Source organism: Oryctolagus cuniculus, chromosome 15 (genome assembly GCF_051225735.1).
Source record: "Oryctolagus cuniculus isolate XC-2025 breed Fujian yellow rabbit chromosome 15, ASM5122573v1, whole genome shotgun sequence".
NCBI classification, from domain to species: Eukaryota; Metazoa; Chordata; class Mammalia; order Lagomorpha; family Leporidae; genus Oryctolagus; species Oryctolagus cuniculus.
The window spans coordinates 1,375,261-1,398,022 of record NC_142881.1 but is presented as its reverse complement, the minus strand read 5'-3'; the positions used below and the strand labels follow the sequence as shown (position 1 = coordinate 1,398,022).

The 22,762-nt window shown below is 63.2% G+C and overlaps 1 protein-coding gene across 1 annotated transcript in view; it reads right to left on the bottom strand.

Moving 5' to 3' along the window:
- TCERG1L (transcription elongation regulator 1 like) overlaps positions 1 to 22,762 on the bottom strand; it is a 160,188-nt gene that overhangs the window by 56,003 nt on the left and 81,423 nt on the right. Inside the window, exon 5 of the mRNA XM_070058271.2 lies at positions 374 to 477. Within this exon, the coding sequence (XP_069914372.2) occupies positions 374 to 477 (104 nt within the window). The remainder of the gene's footprint in view (positions 1 to 373; positions 478 to 22,762) is intronic.

Here is a 22,762-nt window from a genome sequence, read left to right as displayed (position 1 = left end):
AGGACTCTGCTGTGACAGGTGTGTCCTGAAGATGCCTCCCGGGAAATGGCAGGGAGAAAGGCCTCCGACCAGGAGAAAGCAACGCACTGGGTTTCCCCAGCGATGAAACCCAAGCACAAGCCACGCCTTGCTAGGCAGCGTCCACGTAGGGCTGTGTGGTCCTCTGTGTGTCCCGAAAATGCTCGCTCCCTGGGGCACCTGCCGGTGAGCTCTCGGGATGCCTGGCCCAGCCGCGCTCCCGCACAGAGCTCCCGAGCTGCTGGCCTGCAGCCGGCAGTCTCCGCAGAGCGGGGGCGTCATTGCACGGACACCACATGGGAACAGGCCGGGGAGCGTGGCCCCCACTCCCCCACCCTGGGGTTCCCAGACCGACCTTCTCGTCGCTGTCCGTGGGCAGGCTCTTCCTCTCGGGCGCTGGGTGCAGCATCAGAGCTGGGGGGCAGGCGGCCCGGCTGCGGCTGCGCTCTTGGCCTTTATCTGTTGGACCAGAGCAGTCATGGTTAGCACTGCACGTGCACACCAGGCTGGGAAAACGGAACAATCGGAGCCCAAATGCGACGTGGCCATTCTGGTCGGCTGTGAGCTCCGCAGGGAGACTGTGGATGGAGGTCGAGCCACATCGTTCTCTTGCTGAGGTGGGCGTGCAGGGTCGGCCTGGGCCACACGGCGGGGGCTGCCTCCCAACACTGCCCTCTGCCCACCCCTCAATGTCCAGGACCCATCTCCCAGCAGCCATGCCCAGCGTCTGTCTCCCCAGGCTTGTAAGGAGAGGCCCCCGGTTAGCTGTCACCTGACAAGGGTGATGGGGACTGTGGATGGTCCCTGGTGACCCTGTAGCCAGGTGAGGCTGTGAGAACCCCCACAGCCAATGGGCAGCCCCTGTCCAGGTTGGGGGGAGGTGCTGTGCCTCAGGCCGCTCTCACGTGCCCAGGGCCCACAGTGCTCTGAGCCAGCAGGGGCTCCCTGGATTCCAGCTCCGCCACGGAAATCACTGCTGGCCGCTGGCCGCCGGGCTGTGGACGGACGGGACACAGCGCTTCCGACAGGACACGAGACCAGGGAGACAGCGTCCAGAGCTGGTGGCCATCGCACACTGCCCTGCGCCACCCTGCAGGGCAGGAGGACTCCAGGCTGCTCAGCCTGCGGTTCCCTCTGCTACCCCCAAAGTGGGCACGAGGTTAACCACGGTCTGACCGCACGGCACTTTGCCAAGCAGTTGTTCCCTGTGGCCAGGGAAGAGGGGGAAACCAGGAGATCCTGGAGACACAGAGCTCAGGTTTGATGTCCTCTTCCATAACGTGTACAGCAGGGAGGCCCTCGTCCGCTGCCGTTGCTCTGCCCTGGCCTGCAGAGTGCCCAGCGGGCAAACAGCTCCCTGGCTGTTAACAGGGCAGCCGCCCTCGGCACGGGCTGTGGACAATCAGAGCACAGGTCCTGCCTCTGCAAGTGTGTGTAGGCCTGAGCCAAGGTCTCCTGCACGCAGAGACTGGCCCGAGCTGACCACGACCCCACGGAGAGCCACAGGTGCAGACTGGCTCTGGGGAAGGACCTGTCAGCTTCCCACCGAACCCAGGAACCAAGCCCGAGCCAAGAAGATTCCGGCCATGGGAAGATGCTGCGCCACTCCGGGTGGTGAGCAGTCACTGGACAGTGTGACGACTCCGGAACTCCGCAGAATCGCTCCCCACGCTCAGTCCCCGTCGAGGTCACTAGACCTCAGGACACCTGCTCTGGTTCCACGTGGGACAGTCCTGCCCTCATCTCTAACTCCACAGCCACCTCTGAATCAGGCTGGCTGGACACTGCACCTCCATTGCAGAGAGCGCGGGAGCCCCGCGGCAGGCCAGCCAGGTCCTCAGACCCCGTTCCCGGCCTCCACCCTGCGGGCAGCAGAGGCAGCCCACCCACGGGGGAGCAGGACAACAGGGCTGAGCCCTCCCTTCCCCTGCACCCCGGTACCCAGCCCAAAGCAGGAGTCCGGGTGTCCAGGTGCCCCAGGGTTCCGCCACAGAGACGCCAGGCTCTTCCAGCGGTTACTTGGATGGCAGGCACTGACGGCGGCACGGAGACCCTGTGACTGGACATGAGCGAGTGGCATCTAAGCACGAGCCGGATGCCCTCTGGGTGGGATTTCATCCAAAGTGGGGCAAAGAGAAAGCCCCAGGGAGCAGCCTGGCGCTGTCAGCAGACAGAGGAGAGGCCCACAGTCCACACCATGGCGCCAATACAGCACAGGGCACTCATCGCCCCTGACACGTGGGCTGAGACCCTCTAAGAGCAGGTGCACAACAGGCATCAGGAAGAGAAAGCCCGCCGGGCCCGGCACTCCTCTCAGCGGAGAGCAGAGCCGCTGGGTCGCTGCCCGCTCCCCAGGGGAAGCACCTCAAAACCCTCCCTACGCTGCTGACGGCCGATGTCTAAACATCAGATCTGGGGACACACGGGTCTACTCTGCTCCTCCTGAGGGCTTCTTGGAGTAGAGGGTTTGGCAACGGTTTGCAAGTCCCTGGGAAGGACATGATGCCCGGATCACCTGTGACAACCCGGCGCGCCCTGCCCCGCTTAACTCTGCAAGTCAGGGACTCTGCCGCCGCCCGGAGCAGCGCCTCCCCCACAGCTGGCCCACGGGAGCACTGGCTCCAGGGTTCTCTGCAGGCCGCTCAGACACGCCCGCACTCTGTGCCCTGGGCCTGCCCACACACCCTGACGACAACGTCCTAACTGCTCCCGGCGCCGCACGAGGGACTCGTTTACGGAGGAAAATCAACAAGCGGCGCGGCTGTGGGCGCGGAGGCACTCCGGGGAGTGGGCGATGCGTCTGCTCCTTGCAGAGGGTCCTGAATGCTCCGGGCTCTGCGGCTGGACACAGAGGAGCTCCCAGGGGCCTCCTGCCACAGCGCCGAGCGACAGGGAGACGGTCGGGCCGCGGTCTCTCCTGCTTTGTTGGGATGCGAGAGGGAGGTATTGGGAGCCCCCAGAGGGTGCTGCCCTGCAAGGGGCCCAGGACTCCCCCGGGGCCCACAGCAGTCCTCGCTTGCCCCCTTGGAAAGCGGCGGCTAGAAGAGCGAGAAGAGGGAGGCCCCAGCCCTCGGCAGGCTGAGCTCTGAGCGCCTGTGCAGTCAGCCAGGGTCCTCCTGGGCTCCCCAAGGGGCATGGGGAGGGTCCGAGCCACAGCCGCCAGTGCACGTCCACCTGCCCAGAGGCCGCTCCTCACCCAGGCCTGCTACACACAGAAGACGGCAGCGCCCACCGCCTGCACGTGGGATGAGGAGCGTCAGAATCACTACAGCGAGAGGCGACGGTGAGCAAGTCGAAGCTGTCAACCGATCAGGAAACACGAAAAGCACACCCGTGGTTCCAGAAGTGACCTGGAAGTGGACACGTCCCTGTGGCTTGGGTGATGCCGAGGTCCTGGGGCACCCTGGCAGCAGGACTCCACTTCAGAGCACCCGAGATTCACCCGCGCCGTGACCTGGTGTGACAATCAGACGGCAGCGTCACAGCCACACCCTGCTCGGAAAAACAGCTTCCCTTCGTGGTCGCCCAAGCTTCAGACAGGCGGGCTGCCCCAGACCAGTGTTAACATTGCGACTTGTCTGTGGTCCAGGCAGCTGAGGTCGGCAGCTGGACGATTATCAGGACTGTAACTGGTATTATCAGGACTGTAATTCCTGGTAGTTTCACACAGGACGTGGGTCAGCTTGACCCCAGGCACCACGTATTCCCGTCCCTTCCCGTGGTTTTCGCCTTTATAAACCCTGTTGCTTTGAGCTTTGGGGTCGAGCGTTCTCCAGGGCGCCAGCCGCTCTCCACCCCGGCAATGGCGGACCCCAGAGTTTACCAGGGCGTGGTCCCCTCCGCACTCGCTCAGGCACAACAGTCCCTTGGCCTGGGTCTTCCCACCCAGGAAGTGGACGGACCTGTGTGTCTCCTCCTGCTCTGGGATGTGAAGTCCACTAGGTACCAGGCAGCGTCTGCAGTGAACACTGGAGACACTCAGACCCCACAACAACCCTGGAGGGCCTGGGGGCCGCCCGCCTTCCCGTGGGGAGGGGCCAACCCAGGAAGTGAGATGGGCAGACGGGAATCCACCCTCCTCCGCGGCTGGGCTGCTCCTGGGAGCAGTCCCTTCTGAACCCCTTCTGAAGAGCCGGGGCTGAGGCTGGGTGGCGCCCGTGAGGCTGGGCCTCCCTGCCACGCAGGGGCACCCTGAGGCTGGGTGGCACCCGTGAGGCTGGGCCTCCCTGCCACGCAGGGGCACCCTGAGGCTGGGTGGTGCCCATGATGCTGGGTGGCACCCGTGAGGCTGGGTGGCGCCCGTGAGGCTGGGCCTCCCTGCCATGCAGGGGCACCCGTGTGGGGGGAGGGAGCGACTTGAGCTCCCACATTGTTGTGAGCTGGGAAGGGTCTGCAAGGAACATCTACACTAGGGCCGGCGCCGTGGCGCAGTGGATAAGGCCGTCGCCTGCAGCCCCGTCATCCCACACGGGCGCTGGTTTGAGTCCTGGATGCTCCACTTCCAATCCAGCTCCCTGCTTATGGCTGAGAAAGCAGCGGAAGACGGCCCAAGTGCTTGGGCTCCTGACAGCCATGTGGGAGACCTGGATGAAGCTCCTGGCTCCTGGCTTAGGCCTGGCCCAGTCCCAGCAGATGCGGCCATTTGGGGAGTGAATGAGCAGGTGGAAGGTCTCTCTCTGGCTCTGCAACTCTGCCTTTCAAATAAATAAATCTGGAAAAAAAAAAAAAGAGCATCCACAACACCAAGCCCCACCCACACCGGCCCCAGCACACAGCTCGCTGGAAAGAAACCTAGAAATGCTCATCTCCGCACCTCCTCACCTCTGCACCTCCTCACCTCTACACCTCCTCACCTCCTCACCTCTGCACCTCCTCGCCTCCTCACCTCCGCACCTCTGCACCTCCTCACCTCCTCATCTCTGCACCTCCTCACCTCCGCACCTCTGCACCTCCTCATCTCTGCACCTCCTCACCTCTGCACCTCCTCACCTCCTCACCTCCACACCTCTGCACCTCCTCATCTCTGCACCTCCTCACCTCTGCACCTCCTCACCTCCTCACCTCTGCACCTCCTCACCTCCACACCTCTGCACCTCTGCACCTCCACACCTCCGCACCTCCGCACCTCCACACCTCTGCATCTTCCTCACCTCCACACCTCTGCACCTCCGCACCTCCTCATCTCTGCACCTCCCCATCTCTGCACCTCCTCATCTCTGCACTTCCTCACCTCTGTACCTCTGCACCCTCCTCACCTCCGCACCTCCTCACCTCCTCACCTCCGCACCTCTGCACCTCCTCATCTTTGCACCTCCTCACCTCTGCACCTCCTCACCTCCTCACCTCCGCACCTCTGCACCTCCACACCTCTGTACCTCCTCACCTCTGCAACTCCTCACCTCCTCATCTCTGCACCTCCCCAACTCCGCACCTCCGCACCTCCTCACCTCTGCATCTTCCTCACCTCCACACCTCCGCACCTCTGCACCTCCTCACCTCCGCACCTCTGCACCTCCTCACCTCTGCACCTCCTCACCTCCTCATCTCTGCACCTCCTCACCTCTGCACCTCCTCACCTCCACACCTCCGCATCTCTGCACTTCCTCACCTCTGTACCTCTGCACCCTCCTCACCTCCGCACCTCTGCACCTCCCCATCTCTGCACCCTCCTCACCTCACCTCCGCACCCTCCTCACCTCCGCACCTCTGCACCTCCACATCTCTGCCCAGTGACCTGTGGCCCTGGGAGGACACCCAGGCAGGTCCCAGATACAGGAGTGGTGGAGCCAGTCTGGGGTCTGGGGTCCCGCCCACTGTTTGCCCCCGTCTGCTTCCATGCGTGAGCACTCCTACCTCCCGGGGCAGAGTGTGTAAAACCAGTGAGCAGCATCTTGATCCTGTCCCCGCAGGCACCCCAAAATCCCAGCCCAGGGGGCTCAGGCCGAGGAGGCACCACCACCTCACGCCACACCTGGGCGAAGTCCACACAGTGAGCGCTGTCCCAGGTCATGAATGCCACCAGAAAGGAGGCTGGGGACACTCGCCCATGTCAGCAGCACTGAACTCCTTTGAAAAACTTGGGAATAAAATAGGGAAAAGGCTCTTTATGCTTAAGATCGTACAAACGACACGCGGGGCCCATTGTGCACAGCTCCGCGCGGCGTGGTGAGCGCGCTGGCTGCCGAGCCCGCCTCCTCAGCAGGGACCGAAACATCAGGGAGACACGTCCGTCCTTGGACGGTGCCTGGGCTCTGTGCTCACGCCGGCTGCGTGGAAAATTGAGCTGCTGGCTCCTGAGCAACCAGGGAGGCGGGGAGACAATGAGTTCTGGATGAATACAAACCCACAAAAGGAGAGGGCCCAGGGGTTCCCCGTGCTGGGAAGGCTCGGCTGCAGCCCACAGAGGACGGCCACAGAGAGGGAGGGACAAGCTGGCCTCGGGCTAGTGTCACACGGCAGAACCCTGCTGTGAGAAGACTGCAGACAGGGCTGGAGCAGCTGCTGCCCTTGGGCCCCTCCCAAGCAGCTCAGGACACGGAAGGGGGCAGAGGCGCCAGGCCCAGGCCAGGTCCCCAGGGCTGCACTTTGTCCTGCTGCAGGAGCAGCCTGGATACCAGGGGCTGGGGAGCTGAGGCCCAGCCCTGTCCCTGTCTGTCCCCCCCAGAGCTGCTGGCCCAGCTGGGAACATACAGGCACAAGTCTGAGAGGGCAGCAAGACAGCACTGTGGCACTGCCCACGTACAGGACCCTGGGACCAGAGCCTGCACCTGCCACCTCTCCGTGCACCTGTGCAGGAGCCACAGCCGCGGGCCAGCCACGCAGGCCAAAACTGCAGCGGCACGCGGCGGCCAGCTCCTCCTCACCTGTCGGTGGTCTCCTGCGGGATCGCCCGCGCCCTGACCGGGGAGGACGGCAGATCTCTGAGTGAGGGGGATGGCCCGGGCCAGCGAGGGCTCCCCGGGCTGGGGCTCTCCCTGGCCGCCCTGCCCCCGCCTTGCCCAGCAAGCTGGCAAATGAGATCTGCGCGCACCTCCTTCAACTCCCTCTACGGGAGATTATTTCCATATAAACGGCAAATCACGCCCGGGCCCTCCGACATTTTCCACAGGCAGCGATTTCACAGAGTTGACAAGCTGCAGAGAATTGATTTTCTACCCACTTCTAACCTCCTGGATTTCCCCTCACAGGAGCAAGGGCTGTAAAACACCCAGACAGGAGCTCACTTCCTCCGGCAGGAAGGATCAGGGTACCGCAAGGGCACCCCTCCCCCCAGCCGGGCTCCTCCCCCTGCCTGGCTCCTCCCCTGCACCCCAGCTCCTCCCCCCATAACCTGACTCCTCCTCTGCAACCTGGAGATGGGGGTAGCTACAGACAGAAAGGTTGATGGAAGAGAGAGAGAGAGATGGGGGGTAGGAGGTAGGAGAAGAGGGAGAGAGATTTATGCAAACTTCACACTAGGATCTGCAGTACTTCCTCAGATTCAGGTGGAACTCTTCAGAGAGCACAGTCCCACAGTGCCGGCCACTTTATCGGAGCGACGCCCACCTCCCCAGGCAGCTGCTGCCGAGGGGACGCGCCACCCCCAGCCCCATGCCACGTGCCCTCACCCAGCCCCCAGCCCCCAGCCCCGCGCCACGTGCCCTCACCCAGCCCCCAGCCCCGCGCCACGTGCCCTCACCCAGCCCCCAGCCCCGCGCCACGTGCCCTCACCCAGCCCCCAGCCCCGCGCCACGTGCCCTCACCCAGCCCCCAGGCAGCTGCTGCAGGAGGGGACATGCCAGCCCCCAGCCCCGCACCAAGTGCCCTCACCCAGCCCTGAGCAGGCAGTGCCCCTTCCCTAGACTGCTTGTCAAGAAAGTCACAGTCAGGCTCGCCGCTGCCATTCCTGTCCCCGAGCCGGCACCACACGCCTGGTGCCCATCCATGTGGGTGGTGGATGTTGTGTACACACACACACAGACACAGACATGGGCACACAACATACATGTGCACACAGAGACACTGTGCACACAATACACATGTGTACACACACACAGCACACAATACACACAGACATGGGCACACCACACACACATGTACATAGAGATACTGTGCACATAATACATAAATGTACACACACTGTGCACACAGCACACACATGCACACACAGAGACACTGTACACACAACACACAAACTGTGCACACAGATAATGTGCACACAACACACACATGCATGCACACAGACATGGGCACACAATGCACACACACACAGACGTGGGTACACAACACACACATGTACACAGAGATACTGTGCACACAATACACATATGTACACACACTGCACACAGCATACATTTACACACACAGAGACACTGTGCACACCACACACATGTGCACACACACTGTGCACACAACACACACATGTGCACACATGTGAACATGCAGCCTGAGAGGCACAAGGAAAACCGTGCAGAGACGACGTCTGAGCCGTCACGGAAGACGGAGGAGAAACGACGCCCGGCATCAACACGGATGCGCTCGGCCGCACGTGTGGGAGGAGAACGGGAGAGAGCCGCCGCGCGGTGCCGCACGTCAGCACTACTTTGTCTGAAGGTGACCTCGAGGACAAGCTGTCTGTCCCCAAACCCTCACGACGTGCACGGTCTTCACGGCTCCTCCCCTTCTCACCTCCCCGGGGCCCGCCCGCCCCTTACCATGGCCAGCGGGACGCCCCAGTGGGACGCCCACATCCTGCACTGCCCGTGGCTGCAGGTGACCCCAATTCCAGGCAGGCCCCCAGCAGCGGGCGCTGCAGCCAGTGTCCGATTGGAGGTTGAAGGGGAGTCTGTGGACCCTAACACTGTCAACACCAGCCCACGTCCGCCCAAGCCTGAGCGAGTGGCATCCACGTCAGCCTCTGTGGCCCACGTCCACGACAGCAGCCAGCCAGCCCCTGAGCCCCTCCGTGGGCCCCGGCTTAGGTCCGCCCCACTTGTCCCTGAAGCGGGCCCTGGCTGTGGGCAGTTACCAAACCTCCTGCCTCCTTTGGTCCTGAGTCTTTCCCAAGCTCCCGGCCCTTCCGGGAGCCTTCGGCTGCTGTTGCCACAGGGCTGAGGCCTGGGCGGGGGGCGGGGCCTCTGGGAGTCTGATGGACCCACCCCTCGCACTGCACAGGGGCTCCGACACAGGGAATCTGCCTTCTAGCCCCTGAGGACCCCTCCCAGCCGGGGTCTCTCCAGGGGCACAGAGCAGGCTGGTGTCTTACTCTCCAGGGAGCTCTGCGGGGTCGGCCTGGGCCATGGGGCGAGGGGCGAGGGGCGAGGGGACCTTGAAGGGCCCTGGGGAAAGGCGAGGTGGGTTTGGGTGGGGACAGCTCCTGTGCCGTCAGCTGAGCTCTGACTGCAACGATTGGGCAGCCGTGAGCGGCCCTGTTTGGGTCTCGCTGCACAAGGAGGAAAAGCTGCCTCCGGGCCTGGGAAGAGGGGACCTGTGGTCTCCCCAACACCTGCTGCAGACCTGGTCACCTCTGCGGGACTCCAGGGACCACCAGGCCTGCCCCAGGGACCTGGCTCCCCCAGGGCTCCCGCGCAGGGCTTCCACCCCCTTGTCAAGCTCCTGGGGCAGACAGGTTCCCCTGCACACTCCAACGAGCCCCAGAAGTGTTGAACGAGAAAACAGAGTGACGCTAACTGAGCCACGTGTCTTGGCCAGACTCAGAGCTCATCAGGCACTCGGCTGATCTTCCAGAGTTCTGCCACCCCGGCCTGGCCTGGCCGTGACCTCTGCTGACCGCAGGGGGCTCTCACTGTGTTCAGGTCATCTCGGGGCTTGGCAGGCTTGCCCCAAGGTGGCAGCACATGCCCAGGGCCCGAGAACAGGCAGGGTGAGCTGTCCTCACCCCCAGAGTGCCTGACACGGGCAGCCCGGCTGCTGTCCCATGGGACACCTGGGCACGGTGTGCACCTGTGAGTGGCTGTTCCCATCCCGGGCCGAGGAACAGACCAGATCTTGGGGAAAAGAAGAACCGTGTGAGTCACAGACATGGACGCACCAGCACCTGCACTGTGTCAGCAGCCGTCAACTTCTCTCTGGCCCAGAAGCACCAAGCAGAGGCGGGGGCCATGAGGCACAGGGGTGGCCTGGGAAGCACACCCCTCCCTCGGGGCCAGGGGCAGCCTCGGCCCCGTTTAGGTGGCAGCTGGGGAGGCCCAGCAGTTCATCCTTCCTGCCAAGCCGGCCACCCCAGAGGGCTGATGTGGGGCCCCAGCATCTGCTGCCACCTCGTGGTCTCCGCCCTACAGTGGACGACAGCACCTGGCCCACGTCTGCCTCACAGCATCAGGAATGCTGATGCACTGTCCACAGGACGGCCACCCCGTGAGGTGCAGGCCTCGTGTGCTTGCCTGCTCAGCAGCTGCCTCTGGTCTGGCCCACGGAGTGCTGACCACAGGAAGTCTGCAGCCTGCCCAGGACACAGGGCTCGGCGCCGTCCCCGTTCCCGGTCAGTACTGAGTGCCGAGCGTCGCCCTGCTCCAGGCGTGGCACAGGCTGGGCAGATCAGAGAAAGCTGAAGGTGCAGGCTTCTGGCAGTGGGCAGTTAGTGCCCAACTAGCCCTGCAAGTGAGCCGTACTCGGGACACGTGGAGACGCCGCGGAAATAGTCATTCAACTGAGGCCACAGGGAAAAGTAGTGGTGGGGTAAAGTGGGCGGTGCAGAGGGCACCAGACAGCAGGGGGTGGGGGCAGGTGCAAAGTCCCAGAGCCGAGGCAGCTGAGACTGGGCTCAGGGGCGGGACGGAGACAGAGAGGGGAGCGGGCAGCTCAGGGCCAGCTCAACACCAGCCACCCTCGGGCACACAGGGAAGAGAGAGCTAAAACCAGTGAGGACACTGACATGCAGTTGTTCACATTGACACTAACGCTGGACACGACACTGTACGCACAGTGTGACACAGTAGATAGACACACGCTGACATGTCCACATCGCACCATAGCTACATACGACACTGTACACCCAGTGTGACACAGGAGATGGACACACGCTGACGTGTCCACATCACGCCACACATGACACTGTACACCCAGTGTGACACAGGAGATGGACACACGCTGACGTGTCCACATCACACCATCACTACACACAACGCAGTACACCCAGTGTCATACAGGAGATGGACACACGCTGACGTGTGCACATCACACCATCACTACACACGACACTGTACACCCAGTGTGATACAGGAGATGGACACATGCTGACGTGTCCACATCACACCATCACTACACACAACACAGTACACCCAGTGTCATACAGGAGATGGACACACGCTGATGTGTGCACATCACACCACCACTACACACGACACTGTACACACAGTGTGATACAGGAGATGGACACACGCTGACGTGTCCACATCACACCATCACTACACACAACGCAGTACACCCAGTGTCATACAGGAGATGGACACACGCTGACGTGTGCACATCACACCACACACGACACTGTACGCACAGTGTGACACAGTAGATAGACACACGCTGACGTGTCCACATCACACCACACACGACACTGTACACCCAGTGTGATACAGGAGATGGACACACGCTGACGTGTCCACATCACACCATCACTGTACACAATGTAGTCCACCCAGGATGACACAGGAGATGGACACATCCCTTCCCTGCACACGACACTGTGTGCAGTGTATTGTGTAGGACACCCACACAGGACACACACACCCAGCCTGTAGGAGACACACTGACTTGTACACTCACGGACGGAGCACGATACAGCTTTACAAACACAGCAGGAACGTCACGTGTTACCATCACCCTGGTCTTCTGGAAGGTCACTGTGCCCTGTGGCTGTTAACTCGGAGAAGCCGGGGGACCACACGAGGGCCCACACCTAAGCCAGTGGACCCGGGCAGTGTTAAAACCAAGTGCTCCAGTGGTGACAACACTAGCTATGTCATCATTAGTCGCGACTTCACACGTTAAACTCTCCTCCTAGCGCCTATTAGAAAGCCTTCGGTTACATCTGATGTGGAGGAGCAACGCATGGCTCAATGTGTTTCCATCCTAAATCACAGCATTAAATTTCATCAGATGGAAGCGCTTTGTGGAAGAGGGCTTCAGGACACAGCGAGCAGAGTGTAAGAGGGGACGGTGCAGCTGTGGGCGGCGTCTGTCACCTGGCGGGAGGCCGCCTCCTGGGCCTGCGGGTCTGCTGTGGGCGGAGCCCCACAGGGGCGCATCCTTGCAGCAGGGGTGGGCACGGCTGCCACTCTGCCCGCCTGGACCCTGGTGCTCAGATCCCCCTCCTGTTCTCTGCCAGGGCCGGGCGCACCCCAGGGGAGTCACAGTGGAAGGGGCACCGAGGCTGGCAGGGGCTGGACGGGGCGGAAGCCCCAGGGACCAGGTGGGGCTGAGGCAGCAGCCGCCGCCAGCCCAGAGCCCAGGCAGCTGTCGGCTCTGTGCAGAGGCTGTGGTTCGGAGTCTGGGCAGGGCCCGTGCCCGGTGTGGTCACGCTCTAGCTGTGAACTGTGGGACAGCCAGCTGCCTGCGCCAAGTCTCAGGGTCTCCATCTGCAGAAAAGGGAGGCAATGCCGCGGGGCAGATTCTGGCCACACACGGAGACGCTGAACGCTGGCCCGTGGCAGGTGCTCAGGGAATGGGTCCTGGCGGCCCTGGAAACAGACTCCCGACTCCATCCGAGCCAGCCTCCTCTGCCACTCGGGATCCCCGGGGAGACCCACGTCAGCCCTGCGTCAGCGCCAGAGCGGGTGTCTGTCCCCGCCGCCCCACGTGTACATTCAGCTCCCCTGGGCCAAGTGTCCCGGGGAAAGACTCCCAAAGCCGCATCACCCTCCGTGCCTGAGCACAGCCCGGGCTGCACCACCACCACCCAGCAGCGTGTGTGCGCACTGAGCACCCAGGCCCCTTGACAGGTCCTGCGTGAGGGCACAGAGCCAGTCCTGGAGAACGGCTCCGGCCTCTGGCAGAAGGGCGTCACGCGCTGTCATCGCGGGGACGAGAGGAGAGCACATGCCGAGGGCCATCCGCGAAAAGGGTGCGAGACGCCCGGTGTCTGTGCAGCCTCTGCTCCTAGCTCGGGACCCAGCTCCAGCAGGACGTAGTGTGTGTGCAGCTTAATGGGAAGGAACATCTGCTAGAGCGTCCTCTCAGACACAAACCATGATTCATGCACATTCATCCCAGTCTGGCCCGTTTGCGTGACGCCGGTGAGCAGATGCCAGCAAATTACAAAAGGGCACTCGGGTTGCCGGGACCTCCACAGGACTGAACCAGAGGTGACTCCAGGAGCAGTGCACACAGCCCTCGGCACACGGACCCTGCACACAGCCCTCGGCACACGGACCCTGCACCTGTCCCCCTGCACACGCCCCCCCGCATGTGGTCCTCTGCACACACCCCCTGCATACATCCCCCTGCACACAGACCCCTGCACACGCCCCCTGTACATGGCCCTCTGCACACACACACACCCCATGCAAACGACACTGTGGACACACACCCTTGCACACACCCCCTGCATGTGGCCCTCTGCACACACCATCCTGCACACACCCCCTGCATGTGGCCCTCTGCACACGCCCCCCCACATGTGGTCCTCTGCACACACCCCCCTGCATACATCCCCCTGCACACACCCCCTGCATGTGGCCCTCTGCACACACCATCCTGCACACGCCCCCTGCACATGGCCCTCTGCACAAGCCCCCTGCAACGCCCCCCTGCACATGGCCCTCTGCACACGCCCCCTGCAATGCCCCCCTGCACGTGGCCCTCTGCACACACCCCCTGCACACACCCCTGCACACACCCCCTGCACGTGGCCCTCTGCACACGCCCCCTGCACCCCGGGGAGGGTGGCCTCCGACGTCTACACGCACTGCTCTGGCACTCGTGGGCCGTTCTCCAAAGAGCTCACGTTGAGCCAGCTCTGATGTGTGCAGACTGATCTAGATGAAGATTCCGTCTTCACCTCACTGATTTATTCTCACATTTCAATGTAATAAAATTGATAGTGCAGCTCTCGACTCAGTTGATGAAATTAACTCAGTTTTTTTTTTTTTAAAGACAACTTCTTTCCGTTTTTTTTCCCTTTATTTTCAAAAGGGAAGTCACTCCAGTCATTTGATACAAATGGCTTTAATTAGTTTAAGGCAAACATAACCTTTAGTGAACACCGGCTTGCGACGCTGGGTGTGCGCTGCGCTCACGGCCTTGATTTGTACAGCCAGGCTGCACAGCCCCATCTGGGCTGGCACCAAAGCCGAGCACCCGTCACTCCTCTGCCCCCAGCGCAGAGAGGCCGGCCCTTGTCACCCTTGTGAGACGGGCAGCTGCGCTTCCCCAAAGCCTGGAGGGGGGCCCAGCACGGCTGTGCTCCAGCGGACGCCTCCCAGGACACGGGCTGCTCTGCCACTGCACTCTCAATGCCTACTTCTTCTAAAGGCCTGAGCAACATCAAGCAGCCCACCTGGTGGACGCACACCGGGGTCTGGTGGACGCACACCGGGGTCTGGTGGACACACACCGGGGTCTGGTGGACACACACCGGGGTCTAGTGGATATACACCCAGGGCCTGGTAGACGCACACCGGGGTCTGGTGGACGCACACCCAGGTCTGGTGGACGCACACCCGGGGCCTGGTAGACGCACACCCGGGTCTGGTGGACGCACACCCAGGGTCTGGTGGACGCACACCAGGGTCTGGTGGACGCACACCCAGGGCCTGGTAGACGCACACTGGGGTCTGGTGGACACACACCCGGGGTCTGGTGGATGCACACCCGGGTCTGGTGGACACACACCCGGGTCTGGTGGACACACACCGGGGTCTGGTGGACGCACACCCGGGTCTGGTGGACGCACACCCAGGGCCTGGTAGACGCACACCCAGGGCCTGGTAGACGCACACCGGGGTCTGGTGGACGCGTACCCAGGGCCTGGTAGACGCACACTGGGGTCTGGTGGATGCACACCAGGGCCTGGTAGACACACACCCGGGTCTGGTGGATGCACACCAGGGTCTGGGAAGACCCACACGAAGGCTCTTCTGCGGGTCCTCCAGGCCACTGGACACGTGGGCCAGCTCTGCAGCAACTGGAATGGAGTTTCTGGCCCATTAACCAGCAGGGCTGCTTGGAAAGCCAGCCTTGGCCGCACCTGCCCCCAGCGCTCCACTCCCTGCAGGGAGGAGTCAGGTCCCCTCTTCTCCCTGGGGCGTCCTCTCTAGGCCCCTCCCCAGGCAAGCTCAGGATAGAGCTGCTGCACGCTGTCCCTGGAAAAGCCGGCCCTGCCCTCCCCCACTGAGCTCGGGCGGGCAACAGCCGTGCTCTCCCCCCCGTGTGGTCCTCCTCCTCCCAGACCATACCCCCCCGTGTGGTCCTCCTCACAGACAGTGCCCCCCCGTGTGGTCCTCCTCCCAGACCGTGCCCCCCTGTGTGGTCCTCCTCCTCACAGACCGTGCCCCCGTGTGGTCCTCCTCACAGACCGTGCCCACCCCCGTATGGTCCTCCTCACAGACCGTACCCCCCCGTGTGGTCCTCCTCACAGACCATGCCCCTCCCATATGGTCTTCCTCCCATATCATACCCCCCCGTGTGGTCCTCCTCACAGACCGTGCCCCCGTGTGGTCCTCCTCACAGACCGTGCCCCCCCGTGTGGTCCTCCTCACAGACCATGCCCCTCCCATATGGACTTCCTCCCATATCATACCCCCCCGTGTGGTCCTCCTCACAGACTGTGCCCCCCTGTGTGGTCCTCCTCCTCCCATATCATACGCCCCCGTGTGGTCCTCCTCCCATATCATACCCCCCCATGTGGTCCTCCTCACAGACCGTGCCCCCGTGTGGTCCTCCTCACAGACTGTGCCCCCCCATGTGGTCCTCCTCACAGACCATGCCCCTCCGTGTGGTCCTCCTCACAGACCGTGCCCCCCCATGTGGTCCTCCTCACAGACTGTGCCCCCCTGTGTGGTCCTCCTCCTCCCATATCATACCCCCCCGTGTGGTCCTCCTCACAGACCGTGCCCCGCCGTGTGGTCCTCCTCACAGACTGTGCCCCCCCCCGCCCCATGTGTTCCTCCTCCCAGACCATGCCCCCGTGTGGTCCTCCTCATAGACCGTACCCCCCCATGTGGTCCTCCTCCTCACAGACTGTGCCCCCCCGTGTGGTCCTCCTCACAGACTGTTCCCCCCGCCCCATGTGGTCCTCCTCACAGACCGTACCCCTCACCCCGTGTGGTCCTCCTCCTCCCATATCATGCCCCCCATGTGGTCCTCCTCACAGACCACGCCCCGCCGTGTGGTCCTCCTCACAGACCATGCCCCACCCACGCCCGTGTGGTCCCCCTCACATTCCGTGCCGAAAGTCTTGGCTCAGGTGCCGGCCTCCTCCACGGAGCCGTCAGCACTTCTCTCCCCGCGCATCCACACCATCAGCTCCACTGACCCCCGCTGCCCCCTGCCCCACTGCCCCCTGCCCCCTGCCCCCTGCCCCCTGCCCCCTGCCCGCTCAGGGGCCAGCACTTCCTCTGCATGGGTGGAGCCGAGCGCCAGCCGTGCCTGACCTCACCACGCTCTGCCTCCACTCCTCCGCCCCAGGGTCCTGCCTCCGCTCCTCGCCCCAGGGTCCTGCCTCCGCTCCTCCACCCCAGGGTCCTACCTCCGCTCCTCCGCCCCAGGGTCCACTCCTTGGACTTCGCTTCCCCGCCGAGCACTGGGGCCTCTCTCTGGAGCACCTCTGAGAACGAGCTGCCCGGGTGGACGTGGGCGGTGCACACGGGGTCTGCGCTCGTCCCTGCCCCTGGTGTGCACAGCCGGGCTTGCGTCTCTTGGTGGAGAAGCAGCAGCCGTGTGTTCAGTGGGCCGCAACTCTGAAGGCGTCTGTAGCCAATCGTGCCTAAAACCAGCCCACGCCAACCTGCGGGAAACCCACCTCCACATGTTCCACGTGTCAAATATGCCTTCACGCCAGCAAATCACACTGAATGCCCCATTCCCTGTCCGTGGGGTCTCTGAGAACAGAAGTCACGTCTTTCACGCTAAACCAACGGCGTGATGGACACGAGCAGACGCTTCGTAACCGCTGGGTGGTGGCACGCACGACTGCGCTAGCAAATGCCCCCCGGGAGGTCAGCGTCCACCTGCCCTGCCCCTGCGAAACAGGAAGTGGTGTTTAGCAAGAGCCACCGCAGTTGGGGGCTTTCCTCCCCAGAACAAAGCCCCTACTGGTCCCTGAAGGACCCCACTCCCCACCGCTAGCCCCGGCGCACCCAAGCTCAAGCAAAATATCCAACTCCAGTAGCCCCTCCCGATGGCGCCAGGCTCGGGCTCAGGAACCAGGTGGACAAGAGGCAGAGAGGGGCGGGCGGCCCCGCGGGAGCCCCTTCAGGGTCCACTGTGGCCTGGCAGGGACTTGAGAGCAGACTACCCGGCAGGCAGGAATGAAATGCCACCAAAATGACAACTGGAAAACACAGACAAGGCCTAGGACACTCCACATGTGCACACATGGACCCTACGAAACGGACATGCGTTGAGACATCCCACAGCCCAGGCCGATCCTGCCCCCGCCCAGGACACAGGATGGTTTCCGGGACACCCCTGCTCATGTTCACACCTCTGGGCCCTGCTTAGCAGCGTCCCCCACCGGGCCGCATGCTTTCAGGGGGGCAGGTCTGTAAGGAGGTGGCCACTGTCCCCTGCACCTTCTCCCTCTGAGAGCCCACAGCCAACATCGTTGGCCCCTCTGAGTGACAGGGTCTCCCCGGTTCTCCCGGCGGTCTTGAGTTTTCCAGCTTTCTGCTGCCTCCTTCCCTGTCTCAGCCACAAAACTGCCCGAGTCGGGGTGGGCGGTGGGGGCTGTGTTCTGTGTTTTCATGCCAGGCTGGTGCAGCCATCATCTGTGGAGCACTGGGTCCCACTGAAAGGTGGAGGAGACAGCACCTGCCACCCAGCACTGCCCCGTACCCTCCGGTGTCACCAGGGTCCCTGCTCTGTCCCTGGCTCCCTTGGAGGTGGCAGAGCCAAGCTCTGCACTCTGCCCCCAAAAGGCGGCCCCATCCCTCTGCCCTGAGCCCTGTGCCTGAGGCAGGGACACCACCATTCCCTGCAGGGTGCAGTCGGAGCAGCTGCACGTGGCCCGACAGGAAGACGGAGCGCTTCGCCACGCGGCGGCTAATTGGGGCTGTTATTTATGGGTTTCGAATGCTCGTGAAGTTCCCTGGCTGTTTCTGATGCAATTAGTTTCATCGATGGCAAGGTTTATGAGTTGAAATAGGAGAAATTAAAGTACCGCCTGATGCCACAGAACACAATAAAGACGTGCCTGCCCTGCTGGTTCCCAGGCAGAACACCCAGGAAGTGGGCTGCGGAGTTTCCGCAGGATCTAAAGGCCCCTCGCCGGCTCCGTGACGTGGTCCACGTTGGAAACACACAGAGCGGGTCTGAGAGAAGAGACTTCAGGAACAAAAGGCAAACGTGTCACAGCAGCTTCACCTCGGGGAAGCCCCAGCGTGTGACCAGGACAGCCCGGGCCAGGTGGGTCCCCAGTGTCTCTCACTCCCACCTCCCGGCTGGCCCACATTAGCGCCGCCTCAGCACGACGCCTGCAGGAAGCGGAAGAGACCTTCCACACGGACGCCAGCCTGGGACGGCCCTCACGCCCTCACCAGACCCACTTGCTTCCCTGCCCGCACCTAGCGCTGGGTGAGGCCCTACCGTGGGCAGACACCACTGCTGGCCGGGGTGGGCGCATGAGGAAGCAAATAAGCCCACCCCATCCCTGCGGAACTCAGAGACACCAAGGCGAAGTCGCAGTGGCCGCCAGCAGCCCACGGTGCCATCCGGTCTCCCACATGGCTGGCAGGGATCACCCGCCGCTTCCCAGGAGCATGGGCAGGGAGCTGGATTGGAAGCAGAAGCAGTGGTCCCACGGGACACGCCCACGAAGGAAGCTTCCGTCCCAGGCTCACCCTGCTTTGCCACAGTGTCCGCCCCCCCACAGAATAGCAATGTTGGGGATCAGATTCCCCACCCGTTTCTCTTCGAGGAGCTACGTTTCCCTGTGTTGAGGAAGGATCTCACTGCCCTGACAGTCCATGGGATTTCTGCCCGAGCCCCTCCACAGGTGCACGGTTCTGTTTTTGGCATTCCCAGCTCCAGGTGGGCTTTGTCCCGGTAACAGAGCGAGGTGTGAACTCACCAGGAGCCTACTCTGCTTTCTGAATTCCATCAGCTGAAAAATCCAATTCACTTTTAGAGTTTTGACTGGATTTTTAAGATTTAAAAACCTGGGGCCCTGACCCTGGCCTCCAGCTAAGCCACTCATTCGTGCCCCCATCCTCCAGGCAGTTCACGAGACAGGGGCTCACTCCGAGGGGCAGGACAGGAAGGGAGGAAAATGAGGGAAGCTTGGCCTTGTGGAAATGTTCAGGTAAAATGTGCAGGCACCTGTGGCAGGCAGGTGGAGATGCACCCTCTGCCCCAGAGCCAGGGTCTCTCCAAACCCCTGGGCAGGTGGAGCCCCGCCCCTGCCCCAGAGCCAGGGTCTCTCCAAACCCCTGGGCAGGTGGAGCCCCGCCCCTGCCCCAGAGCCAGGGTCTCTCCAAACCCCTGGGCAGGTGGAGCCCCGCCCCTGCCCCAGAGCCAGGGTCTCTCCAAACCCCTGGGCAGGTGGAGCCCCACCCCTGCCCCAGAGCCAGGGTCTGCAGGCTGCAGCTTTCTCTCAGAGAGGATGACCCGGGCCCCGGCACATGTGTGGCTGCACCTGTGCAATGGCCTCACGTGTCAACTGCAGGCCTGGGACAGCACAGCCACAGCCACGCCCACCCTGCGCCCACAGCCACGCCCACCCTGTGCCCACAGCCACGCCCACCCTGTGCCCACGCCTGCATCTCCGTTCCTGTCCTCGTCTGTGGTCGCCGCTGTCCTGAAACCAGTGTGGACTCAGCCCGAGCTGTCCGCAGGGCAGGCCTGGGGGTGAGAGCAGGCGGCAGACCACCTCCCCACACCTGGGGCCACCACCAGAGCCCCAGCTTCTGCTGTCCCAGGGGACCCCTTACAATGCTGCACACGCGGGGACGCCACCACCAAGCAATTTGTTCCGATTTACAAACAAACTACAAAGAAAGCGATCGCCCCAGCCGTGATCACGGGCCAGCAGTCTGCCTCCCAGTACATGGTGGGGTTGCATGTCCAAGGCTGATACCAGCTGCGCTAAGAGAGGAGCCTTTTCGCGAACGAGACACTGCAGGAGGGACCCTGACTTGTCATTGGAATGAGGGGACCGGGGATGAGAGCGGCAAAGGGGCGGGAGGCAGGGAAGGCAGCCAGTGGGAAGCGCAGCCAGGACCTCTCCCCCGAGCCTGGGCAGCAGCAGCAGGGGCCGCAGTGGGACCCAGCTCGGTCCCCTTCCTGAAACAGGGCCGGCTGCCCTCTCTCCATCTTGTTCTGACACAAACCACAGAAAGTTTAAAGTGGAGCAAATGCAAAGCAAAACCAGGGAGAAATTAGCAGGAGGCCAGCGCCGCACACCACGCAGAATATTGCACAGTCCAGTCTTTCCCAGGAACACGGCCCGGAGAGAGCACTCCGCCGAGCTGGCGGGCCCGGGGCAAGCGCAGACAACACCGCCAGGCGTCGCTTGGGACGGGCAAAACCTCCCCCCGACAGCCCCCCCCCGACACTGAGGGAGGACACAGCATCGAGACCTGGGTAAGGCGTTGCTCAGGTCTCTGCCCAGAGGCACAGGGATTCTGGAAAATTCTATCTTGTGGGCTTGCAGCTGCGGGCAGTGTCCATCACCACAGAGACCCAGTTCCTAAGTGCACGCGGGCAGGACGGAGCTGATGTCAGCAGCCATTGCCGAGAAGTAACTCAGGGTTTCACACACGCAGTGGCGGGAGGCACGTCCAGGGGCTGGCTCCCGGCTACACGAGCCCCAGGCCTGGTGCCTACACAGCCCGGCGCCCACCTGCTCCTGGGTGCCAGGCCCTGCAGACGCCCAGCCTTGCCCCTTCCTTCCCTAGTCCAGAGGCAGCCAGAAGGCAACAGGATCCCTGCCTCCCGACCACCCCAGTCCAGCTGGCTCTGCCTTCCAGGAAAGTAGTCGTGAGCCCCTAAACACACCCCACTGCACCCCAACTAAACAAACCCCAACTCCCATCCCCCCAGCTCCTGCCATGTCCCCAAACGCTCCCCTGCCCCTCCCATGTCTCCCTGGCCCCAGACAGGGCTGAGCGGAAGCAGTGGCAGCCTCAGCCAAGCAGGGGACCCCGGCAGGCTGACCCCACGAGCAGGCGCCCGCAGCACCAGGGGCTCCTCCAGGCATGGGCCCAGAGCTGCTCCCCATCCTCCTGAGTGCTGGGCCCAGAAATACCCTGGTTCACCCTGAGTGCTGGGCCCAGAGCGCCCCGTCCTCCTGAGTGCTGGACCCAGAGCTGCTCCCCGTCCTCCTGAGTGCTGGGCCCAGAGCCGCCCGGTTCACCCTGAGTGCTGGGCCCAGAGCTGCCCGTCCTCCTGAGTGCTGGCCCAGAGCGCCCCGTCCTCCTGAGTGCTGGGGCCAGAGCTGCTCCCCGTCCTCCTGAGTGCTGGGCCCAGAGCTGCTCCCCGTCCTCCTGAGTGCTGGCCCAGAGCCGCCCGGTTCACCCTGAGTGCTGGGCCCAGAGCTGCTCCCCGTCCTACTGAGTGCTGGGCCCAGAGCTGCCCCGTCCTCCTGAGTGCTGGCCCAGAGCTGCCCGTCCTCCTGAGTGCTGGCCCAGAGCCGCCCGGTTCACCCTGAGTACTGGGAGCCTTTGCCCACTGCTTGAACACCCGCGCCCTCCGCAGCCTCAGCTGAGCGCGGCCCGCAGTCTCCATGCAAGCAGACCCCCGGGGCGTCCGGCTGCTCTCCTGTTTTGGCGTCCGTGTCGACTCCTTGGTGGGACATCCTCACTCAGCCCCACCGCGGACCAGGACGACCTTCCCAAGGTTCCCTCCCTGTGAGTCCTTGAGACCGCCGGGGGCTTTGCCGGCATCATCAGCCTTTGTCCCAGCCGGGGTCACACGGACCCGGCCCTGACACCCACGCAGCCTTCCCAGAGGCCAGGCAGGCGCTCAGTCCCGGGGCCAGGGAGGTGGCCCACCCCAGGCCGGGGGACCCCCGGCTCTCACTGGAGTCTGTGGGCAGTGTTCCTCAGGGCAGGGCCCATGGTGGGTCTCCACAAAGGGTCTCCATCTCGTTAGTCTCTCTCTTCCTAGGAACGTTGCATAAACGGTGCTATTGCCGGCTGCGTCCGACAGCGCCATGGAGGAAGAGTGTGCGGTGGAGGGCGGTGCCACGGCCCCTGACGATCAGCACTGCGTGGGCCTTGTCAGGGCTGCGACCCTGAGCCGCTGGGCGCTGGGACACAGCGTGAAACACAGGCATCACCGAGAGAAAACACGCGCAGCCCCGGCCCAGGGTGGGCCGCCCTCCAGTCACCCACACGGAGCCCACGCAGGGTGGGCCGCCCTCCAGTCACCCACACGGAGCACTGCCCAAGCACGCCCACGCAGGAGGAGTGGACTCTACGTCCTTCCAGATGGCCTCTGCTTTTCAGGTAGAACACGCCCGCTTTCTACAGGTTAACTAGAAAAATAAGCGTTTAAATCATTGAGCCTCTCGCTGGCAGAGACCATCAGTCTTCACCGCCTCACAATTACGCGCCTCCAGGGCCGGCCTGCAAGTCTGGGGCAGAGAGGCTCC